General features: G+C 33.7%; 1 protein-coding gene across 1 annotated transcript; it reads left to right on the plus strand.

The window, feature by feature from the left end:
- Positions 1 to 5,788: 5,788 nt before the first annotated feature.
- LOC144559505 (protein indeterminate-domain 12-like) lies at positions 5,789 to 9,935 on the plus strand. Its single transcript, XM_078308535.1, has 4 exons — positions 5,789 to 6,434; positions 7,080 to 7,479; positions 8,886 to 9,617; positions 9,656 to 9,935. Exons 1-3 carry the CDS (start codon positions 6,170 to 6,172, stop codon positions 9,607 to 9,609), a joined length of 1,389 nt encoding a protein of 462 aa, XP_078164661.1. The 5' UTR covers positions 5,789 to 6,169; the 3' UTR covers positions 9,610 to 9,617; positions 9,656 to 9,935.
- The last annotated feature ends 992 nt before the right edge of the window (positions 9,936 to 10,927 follow it).

Here is a 10,927-nt window from a genome sequence, read left to right on the forward strand (position 1 = left end):
AATTATTAATCATCATATAACAGTGATTTTCTACCTATCTAAAAAGATTTTTTTTTTAAGAAGAATAAATGTGGAGGTCAAGTTCTCAGATTTCATTATCTAAAAAGATTTAAAAAAATTAATGTAAAATTTAATTTCAAAATACATTGCTATATGAATATTGAGAACGGAGTAGATTCGATGGGCATCGGATCTATTTTTGGGTCCAATAAAATTCAACACCGTCCGATATGCATTAAAATCTGTGCGCACAGAAATTGAAGCAAATACGCACGGATTATAAAGCATAACTCACGTATCTTGATACAAACTAGACGGTGATTGAGCCCATCGAACCAAAGTAGGTCCGGTGAATATCGGACGTACTCTGAATTCATGAAAAATATGTTTTAAAAATAAGATCGACTGTTTAATTTTAAAAATTAAGATACAGTTCCACAGTAAAGTTCGATCCATATATAATATACATATTAGTATATTACCATGGTCTCACTTATTCAAATATTAAGTATAACTATGAATAGGATAAGATTCGAATTGTTCTACAGAGTCCTGTCCCCGTTACTAGTTTAAAACGGGTCCACAGTGCTCCATGCGGATTATGACCAATTTGCCACGGGGGTCCACACTCCACAGTTTGCCGATTCAAAAACTTTACCCTGCACCCGCTAACCTGATCTATTGCGGCAATGCTTGTGTGTGTCATTTTGTGGCCATCACATTCTTTATTCACTTCGTACTTTCGTAGAACCATAGTCACAGGATTCGTGAATTATACTTGAATAATTCGTTTTTTGGGTGATGCCGAATCGAACACCGAATTATTCGGTTGACCGAACTTTGACCGAACTAAACCCGAATAATTTCCGAATTTTATGATTTTTTCCTGAATTTTACGAATTATTCCCGAATTATTTGCAAAAAATTTTCCGAACTTTTCCTAGAACTTTTCCCCGAACAATTTTTTTTTTTGGTTTTTTTTTTTTGTTCTCTTGCCGGATTAAGATTTTTGATCTAGATAATTCCGAATCATTCCCGAATTATACCTGAATTATTCCCGAATTACAAATTTTTGATCTTGCTGAACCGAATCCGAATAATTCATTTGTCATCAAAATAAATTTAAGACCATTTTCCAGTCGTGCACCCAAGATCTAATGATTTATTACCATAATAACAATTAATAAAATGAATTAATTTCACAAATAATATGAAGGGGAGAAATTTGCATCCGACAATGTAGCCGATGAGTTCCACTACCGTCCAATTCGCTTTAAAATCCGTGCATGTTAGATTGATGCAAGCAAATGTACATTAATTTTGAAACAATATGCACGAATTTTACGATAGAGAAACTCATCAAACTCAAATCTAAATCCGAAGGACGTCAGATGCAACACATTCCCAGTATAAAGAGATGCAGAAACCAGTGTTTGTAAATAACGGTAGACGGACAGGGTACCGTCAAGCAATTAATCGAGAATAATTGAAAATAGTCGGTCATGTTTAGGAATAATCGTCTGATTAATCAAGAAAATTCATAACAGTTTGGTCATCGTCAACGACTAATTAGTCGAAAACTGGGCCCTACCAAAGCAAATAGTACAAACATGCAAATAGTGATAGTATTTTGTTAAATGAGACTGGGCCCTACCAAAGCAAATCAGTACTGTTCATCAGCAGTTCATCCACATTCCGCAGTAAAACTGTGGCTGGATTAATTTGATGGGAAGAGATGGGGTATTTGTCTTCTGTGAATTTCAATCAATGAACCAATCATTTAATGCAGCAAATGCGATACCAAAAAGAATAGATTGTGAATGAAAAAGGCCGGCTTGTTAACTTTACCATAAGAAATAAAATCAACAGCCCATCATTCCCCTGAAATTATACCCCACCTTTTTTCCACTTTGCCCTTTAAAAACCAGGCTACTCTTAAAACTTTACCAGAGATTTTCTATGGCAAATGAACTGTTGATTCCTGATTCCTCTATACAGTTATACACATGATCATAGTGACAAATGAATTATTCGGGTTCGGTTCGGCGAGATCAAAAATTCGTGATTCGGGTATAATTCGAGAATGATTCGGAATTATCTGGATCAGAAATCTCATTCCTGCAAGGGAGCAAAAAAATAATTGTTCTTGGAAAAATTCAGGAAAAATTCGTGAATAATTCGTAAAATTCGGGAAAAGTTTGTAAAATTCGGGAATTATTCAGGTTTAATTCGGTCAAAGTTCGGTCAACCGAATAATTCGGTGTTCGGTTCAGCATCACCCCAAAAAAGAATTAAACGGGTATAATTCGGGTATCTTGTCACTATGCACATGATCCCAATGGAATAGGTATTATAATAATACAAAATAGATCATTTTATATTAGTATTGATATTAATTTTATAAAAGAAGCTATACATATATTTTCTTGAGTGAGGCTATGGTATTGTGAATAGCGCGGATTGGTTCATACTACAAATTAATATTTTTGTTTTCAAAATCCTAATAGTCGATATGAAACGTTCAACGTGGTTTCTATATGAATATGTAATTTTTAACCTAAATTTTATTTATTTTTACTATCTTTTTATATGGATAGAAAATCGCTATTTTTTATAGTCTAGAAATTTTAGATTAAGTGATTTTTTACCTATCTGAAAAAATAGTAAAAATATTATAAACAATGTAAATTTAGTTTACAAATACAAATTAATATAGAGTTCAGATCAACCTTTAAGAATTTTAAAATAAAAATATTGATCTGTGGTACAAACCAATCCCCGCTATGCATAGTATAGTATCATAGCCTCACTATCTTATTATTTCCAGAGGCCACAAAGGATCGTCCTGATAAATAATAGACCATATCACAAGGAAAAGCACAATTATGAGATGAGATACTAAACCCACGATGAAAGAAATTTGGTCCACATTTCCACAACCAATTAAAGATAATTTACCATTTAGCTAGTACTTGTATTAACAAATAAAAACTGGAAGTAATTTAATTATCATGCATTTTATTTTTATCCTCTGAGTCAATATATAATCTATCATACATTTACCTCAAAATTAATGTTCGTAGAATACTTCTTTTATTCAAGTTGAATAATTATTTATTATAAGCACAACGTTTACATATTGAAATGCTTTTAATTATACTAACTAAAGGTTTAAATAACATTTATTGTGTCATAACGGAACGGCTAAAAAAACAACGCTATTGTCATATTGTCCCGTTACAGCACACGCTAATATATAGCGTCATAACTTTTATAGTCTGAAAACGCTACATCACGTTATATAGAACCCTGATACGTACCAACAATGCACCACTCTGCAATCTACATCCAAGGAAATACTTCGGAGAAATCACAACCTGCTGCTAAAGTTGCAATTAATGGCACCATAATTATAGCACACAGTTTGATCAATCTGATCGATCTTTGATCAAACACATAAAATTATAGCACACAGTTTCTGTAAATTCTGAGTCAAATTTGAATTGAAGAATTCAAATTGTATGCCATATATAGTTTGTAACTATGCAACAGAGGTAAACTTACAGGCGCATATTTATCACCGAACCTTGTGTAGTAAAAAGAAAGGAAGAAAAAAATAATATATATATATATATATATACACACACAGAGAGAGAGGAGGAGGGTTCTAATGCCTCATAATACCTCATATTTTATAGCTTCATTTGCAAAGTCTAAATTATTGATCCGAACCGTTCAACATGATATCCATACTATAATATGATTGGGGATGAAATTTTATAATTTTTGAAATTTTTTTACTATTTTTTAAGATGGGTAGAAAATCATTGTTTTTTTAATGGTAAAAAAATAGTGATTTTGTATATATCTTAAAAAAATAGTAAAAAATTATAAAATTTCATTCCCATGCATATTTTAGTATAAATATCATATTGAGCGGTTCAGATTAATAGTTTGGATTTTCAAAACGAAGATATAAAATATGAGATATGATGAGGTATGAAAAATGAGATATTGGATCCCTCCTCATATATATATATATATATATATATAGAGAGAGAGAGAGAGAGAGAGAGAGATGTGCTACGGTGAGTTGCGAAGTAAAATGCGTTTCTACTTCAAGCCGTATTTTTATTTTGAAAGTCCAAACAACCGATCCGAACCGTTAGATGTTTAATCCATATTGAAATGTGCTTGGAGACCAAATTTTATATTTTTTGGAATTTGTTTACTATTTATTAAGCATTTTTTAAAATTGCTGTTTTGCTATGAACAGTAAAACAGTAAAATTTTCTGGACCATCAGATCAACGACTTTCAAAATTGCTTAATAAATAGTAAACAAATTCCAAAAAATGTAAAATTTGGTCTCCAAGCACATTTCAATATGGAGAACAAGATGAACGGTTCGGATCGACGTTTTGAACTTTAAAATCACAAAATATGAGCGTGAAGTCAAATAGTCGCTTTACTTCGCAACTCACCGTAGCCCATCTTATATATATATATGTATATATATATATATATAGAGAGAGAGAGAGAGCGGGAGAGAGAGAGAGTAATGCTACCATACATTGCAATGCATAAGCATCTTTGTGCATTAGACTATAAATCACCAAATTAAAAGTCCAAATAACTAATCCAAACCGTTCATCTTGTTCTCCATATTAATATGTACTTGGAGACCAAATTTTGCATTTTTTTGGAATTTTTTTACTATTTATTAAGCCACTTTGAAAATCGGTGATTCAACGGTGCCTTTTGATTTTACTGTTACCGTTGGATCAGCGATTTTCAAAGTGGCTTAGTAAATAGTAAACAAATTTCAAAAAATGTAAAATTTGGTCTTCAAGCACATATTAATATGGGAAACAAGATGAACGGTTTGAATCGGTCATTTGAACTTTGAATCCTGTGATTTATAGTCTAATGCACAAAAATATCTATGCATTGCAATGTATGGTAGACTTACTCATATATATATATATATACTTACCAATTTCATGTATTATTATTATTGACAGTGAAATGGAGGAAAAGAAATATTTTGCTTAAATAATTGATGAAGATTTAACATCAATCAACTGTCTAGATGCTTATCTTTTACCGGAAATTCCTGATTGAAAGGAGACTTTTAGTTGTAATTAATTATTCTTTTCATACGATAGATATTAGATACACGGTCTAAACAATGAGTGAGTCTATGGTACTATGCATATTGCGATTTGGCACCGTGCTACAGCTCTATATTTGAGTTTTTAAATTCTAATGGTCGATCCGAACCGTTCATCTTGTTCTTCATATTAATATGTGTTTGGAGATCAAATTTTACATTTTTTGAAAATTTTTTACTATTTTTTTAGATTTATTGAAAATCACTGTTTTTGGATGGTCCAGAATTTTCAGATCAAGTGATTTTCTAAATATCTAAAAAAATAGTAAAAGAATTTCAAAAAATGTAAAATTTGGTCTCCAAACAAATATTAATATGGAGAAAAAGATGAACGGCTCGGATCGACTGTTAAGATTTAAAAACTCAAATATAAAACCATAGCACGGTAACAACCCGTGATATGCATAGTACCATAGACTCACTCCTAAACAATTAATATCTCATCAACAAGTCCTAGTCGTAGTCAAGCTTGCGAGTGATGATGTTACCGCAGGTATATACGAGATTAAAAAAAAAAGAATTTCTAGATAAATGCGTAGAGAGAAAGAGAGAGGACGAGAACAAAGGAAACGACAGAAAGAGCTACGTCAGTCAGACTATGCTTCTCTCTCTCTCTCTCTCTCTCTCTAACCTAGGTCTACTCGCTCACTAGCATTAGCATGTAGCTCTTTGGTTTTTCTTCCCAAAATCTCTCTCCTTGGATTTATCTCTTCTCCTTTCATTTTCCATTCAATATCTCTATCGGTTTTTGTTCGCCAAATTCCTTAATCCACTGCGCTTGTTTTGGCCTGCTTTCCAATTTTAAATTTCTTTCGAGAATTCCATTTCTCTTTGCAATGAATATCCTAGAAGATACCTGCATGTCTTGAATTCTAAAAGTTACGACCTTTATTGTCTTCTTAGATTAGATTTAGATTAGTTAGCTAAATTTTTATCTACTAAAAGGAAAAAATAAGTATCAGATCCATCTCAGATCTAGCCTCTTTCGCATCTAGGAATGAACAATCTGAGCATGAACAATTTCTCTCATGAGCAATCTCCACATGTTGTCTTGAGCAAGGGGTTTAGTCCAATAATTCAGCATCATACAGTGCCACTGGTTGAAGAAAACATGTCGAATCTCACATCGGCCTCTGGGGATCAAGCGGGTAGCGTTTCATCAAATCAACAATCTTTCGTCTCCCCAAATTCACATCCAAATCCGAATCCAACTCCGAATCCAAATCCAGCAAAGAAGAAGAGAAATCTCCCGGGAAACCCAGGTATATATACTCTGAATTTTCCTCAAAATTGTTTCCCGTCTGATACTGTTAGCTTTTTTCTTCATATTTTTGTAAATATGTATTTTTGGTCTTGTGCTTTGTTTTATTTTTTCTTTCTAACCCTTGAAAAGTAGTTCAAAAGCTGTTTACTTTGTACTCATATTTTGCTATTACAGTTCAAGTTTCTATTTTTGCCCATTTGTTCGATGTCTTACAAGATTAGTACTTAATTGCATCTTGCCATATGTATTTTTTTGACTAAGATTGGTGTTAGATATATGATCATCACATATTTTCTAAGCTTGCATGCATTACTCCGTCTTGCATCTTCTCATATCCCACAATGATATCAGTTCTAAAACCAGTATGTTAATATATTCCACAAAAGTTTTAGATACTATCTCAAAATATCTTCTCTGGCTTACTAATGATGAATTTATTTTTGCAAAACCATGCAACATGTATATATATAATTGCCATTTTTAATTCTCCACAGGAATACATTTTTGTTCTCCTAGGAAACATATATACTTCATATAGTGTTGATAATTAAATATAGTCAACACCTAATTCCTTATCTAGTGTATATTCTAATTAATTAATTTTCTTAAAATAAAATCTCATTGTTAACCTATGCATATACAGACCCAGAAGCTGAAGTGATTGCGCTGTCCCCACACACTCTCATGGCGACAAATCGCTTCGTTTGTGAAATCTGTAACAAGGGATTCCAACGGGACCAGAACCTACAGTTGCACCGACGCGGGCACAACCTACCATGGAAACTGAAGCAGCGGAGCAGCAAAGATGCCTTACGCAAGAAGGTGTACATCTGCCCCGAGACAAGCTGTGTGCACCATGACCCAGCACGGGCACTCGGCGACCTTACCGGGATCAAGAAACACTTCAGCCGCAAGCACGGGGAGAAGAAGTGGAAGTGCGAGAAATGCTCTAAGAAGTATGCGGTTCAGTCCGACTGGAAGGCGCATTCAAAGATATGCGGCACCAGGGAATACCGCTGTGATTGCGGCACCCTCTTCTCAAGGTATGGAATTAATAGTCTGAAATTCAAATTAGTGTTGTTGATGCATAACTCTTTCATTTGGTATCTTGAGTGGATGCATTCATGCAGAAGTGGTATCTGTGCTTCCTTGTTCATTCAACTTTAAGATTTCTCTGTGGTGTACTAGCATTTTTAGATGGTTTCTTAATACTATTCACTGTGCATTTTTAGATGGTTTAATTTTTTGTCGGCATAGTTTTTCCCCTTTTTGTCGGCATAGTTTTTCTAGTGCAATGCATTCGTTTTTATGTTAAATGTGACCGTGGTATACTTTTTAATTTTATAGTACATCAATAAGATAGGTTTAAATAAGTTAAGTATTCCTAGTTTGTAGTATTAAGTATTCCTAGTTAATTTGTAGTACACTTTGGAACTAGAAAATTTTTGTGTTTTTATTAAATGTTATTAACGCATATTCTGTTTCCAAAGAAATGAAGAATTAATGTAATTGATGTTGGTTCAACTGGATTTAAATAAGTAAAATTTTATTGTAAGATGTTTGTTGGGTTCAAACACATAGAACAACACATGCTTCATAGTAAAATGTGCATAATTGCTATATGTTGTATTGATATTGTTGAACTCTTTTATCGAGCTGAATAATGAAGTTCCATTAATTTTATTTGAATTTTATATTTTGGTTTGAGTCAAGGTTTAAAATGGTTGCTTCAATGCTTCTATTTTCGGATCATGTATTGAAAGGTTAAAAAAAAGGGACACTGCATGAGTGATGAGGATGAGGGCAATCAAGCTATAAATACTGTATATCCATACAGCCCTGCTGCCAATGCATGCATAGTATTTTGTTTCTCTTTCTTCATTTTGGTAGATAGCATCATTCATTCATGTCATTATACTGCAGTTCTATAGTATATAGTCTCATGCATGCATAGTGTATTGGCAGCTAATGCTTCAAAGTCAGGTTTAAAGAATTGGAATTCATAGTTTTCTCCTATCTCGAGAAATAGGTCGAATAAATAATGGTCCTTTTGTATTCTTTCTTCCTTGGATGGTACCTTGAATTTTTTTTTTTTGAAGGTCAGGTACCTTGAATTTAAAAGCTTTTGCTTCCACATCTTTTCTTTTCTGTGGGATAATAATTGTTTTAAAAAACTTAGAAATTTGAATGCTACAGAACAAAACATATTCTGCAGTCTGAACCCAAACCTTTTTTTTTTGGCACATAACAAACAAAACATATTATTCCCTTCCCTCTCTCTCTCTCTCTCTCTCTCTCTCTCTCTCTCGTGCATTTGTTTTCTTTTGGGAGTTTGTTTTATGTGCTTTTTTCGCATCATGGCATGCATCCATCCCTGTGATGCTTGTACCTTTGTCTCTCTCTCTCTCTGTCTCTCTATCTAACATGTACAGTCCCGTGAAAATTACAGGAGGGATAGCTTTATCACACACAGAGCATTCTGTGACGCCTTGGCGGAAGAAAGCGCCAGGGCCATCTCTACTGCAACTCCACTTACACTTCCCCATAATCCCCATGCAACTCAAAGTGCACTCTTTCATCACCAGACCCTTGAACCCTCCCCACTCAACCCCACTTCCCTGCAAGTTCAAATGCAAGCTCACTCTCACTTACAACACAATAGCAACGTTCCCTCATGGTTAAATTACCATATGGATCATCTCCCCAGTGCACAGACAATCTATATGCAAGAGAATAACATCCAGTCACCCTCTCCTGTTGGGATCCCCACTGGAACCTCCATTTCATCTCACATGTCAGCTACTGCTTTGTTGCAAAAAGCTGCTCAGATGGGTGCAGCTCTGAGTAAACCAACATACCAAGGCCACATGGCTAGTCTCTCTACCTCTACAACAAGTTCTTCTACAAATGTTGCTGGTTTAGGTTTGTCTTCAAACCAAACCCTAATCCGGGATGCAATGCTTCGAAATCATTTGTCAAGCCATTACGAAAGCGGTCTGGAAGATGGAGGGCATGGAGGTGGTAATGGAAGTGATGGCATGACCAGGGATTTTTTAGGGTTAAGAGCTTTCTCTCATAGAGATTTTCTAGATCATATGGCTGGTTTGGCTCCATGCATGGCATCATCATCCTATGATCTAAATCAACAAAATAAGAAGCCCTGGCTTGGTTAATCATATATGTTAGCCTGTTAGGTGACAGATCAGTATGTGCATGAAGGAAAAATTTTGGATTTCATTTCTTGATTCTATACCCAATGATGAAGGTACGTTTATTTGGTTCGAGATTTACGTTCGTACTCTCTAGTTAGGGTTTAGTCATATAATTTGATCGAGTTATATTCTATATCAATCTTTCATCTTGTTATCATGTTATGTAATAAAAAGAGTTTAAACCCAATGTAATGAATGGGCTTAGAGTTAAACAAAGGACTATTTTGTTTAAGAATAGAATTGTAGAAAGCATATGTTGCAACAAATATAAACTATTTTTGCTTTTTGACCGTGTTCATGATGTGATAAATAATCAAATGTGATATGGGTAATATGCTTGTTTAGTTCTTCTGGGTGTTATTATATATAAATGGATGTTGTCATGTGCCTTTTGAATAGCTTATATTTTGCTCCATCAGCAGAGCTAATGAGCTATGTATGTGCCTATGCATCCATAATGGTTCATTTGTGGTGCACGTTAAATTATTTTATAAACCTAGGACTCATATTGTAGACTATCTATGTCAATTGTATAACTTGAGAAATAGATAGGTCAGTAGAGAAAACTTGAAGCACAATCACTTAATTAATTTGTGGGCCCACTATAAGATCATAAGAAAGTGATTTTACAGATTCATGACAATCACTCTAATTCAAATCAAATGGTACAGATAATTAATTGTAACTGGAATTCCATCTATCAAGTTAGATCCTGTTGGGGCCTTTGATTTGAATCAGACAGTACATATTGAGATAGGCTAATGTGCTTTCGGTAGCATATGGGCCGAAATACACACCGTCCAAATTTGAAATTTCAAAATCCAAAAAGTCGATCTGAACTGTTCATCTTGTTCTCCATATTAATATGTGCTTGGAGACCAAATTTTACTTTTTTCTGAATTTTTTTACTATTTATTAAGCCACTTTGAAAATTGCTGATCCAACGGTGGCTTAACAAAACAGTAAAACCGTTGGATCAGTAATTTTCAAAGTGGCTTAATAAATAGTAAAAAAATTCAGAAAAATGTAAAATTTGGTCTCCAAGCACATATTAATATCGAGAACAAGATGAACTGTTCAAATCGACTTTTTGGATTTTAAAATTTCAAATTTGGACCGTGTATTTCGGCCCATATGCTACCGAAAGCACATTAGCCTATCTCATACATATTTGCTTAATTAGGATCTCTAAACATTGCATTCATACATTGTATTTGCATCATGTTCTTTTCAGTATTTACCTATATATTTATATTTATTCATTACCTTATGCTTGTAA

The sequence above is a fragment of the Carex rostrata genome, chromosome 9, assembly GCF_964058835.1.
Source record: "Carex rostrata chromosome 9, lpCarRost1.2, whole genome shotgun sequence".
In the NCBI taxonomy this organism is placed as follows: Eukaryota; Viridiplantae; Streptophyta; class Magnoliopsida; order Poales; family Cyperaceae; genus Carex; species Carex rostrata.

What these genes read in the sequence shown, in the direction of transcription:
- LOC144559505 (XM_078308535.1), top strand. Translation starts at nt 6,170, where the DNA reads ATGAACAATCTGAGCATGAACAATTTCTCTCATGAGCAATCTCCACAT. An exon ending in AAATCTCCCGGGAAACCCAG is followed by an intron (nt 6,435 to 7,079) that starts GTATATATACTC and finishes ATGCATATACAG; the next exon opens with ACCCAGAAGCTGAAGTGATT. An exon ending in TGCGGCACCCTCTTCTCAAG is followed by an intron (nt 7,480 to 8,885) that starts GTATGGAATTAA and finishes TGAAAATTACAG; the next exon opens with GAGGGATAGCTTTATCACAC.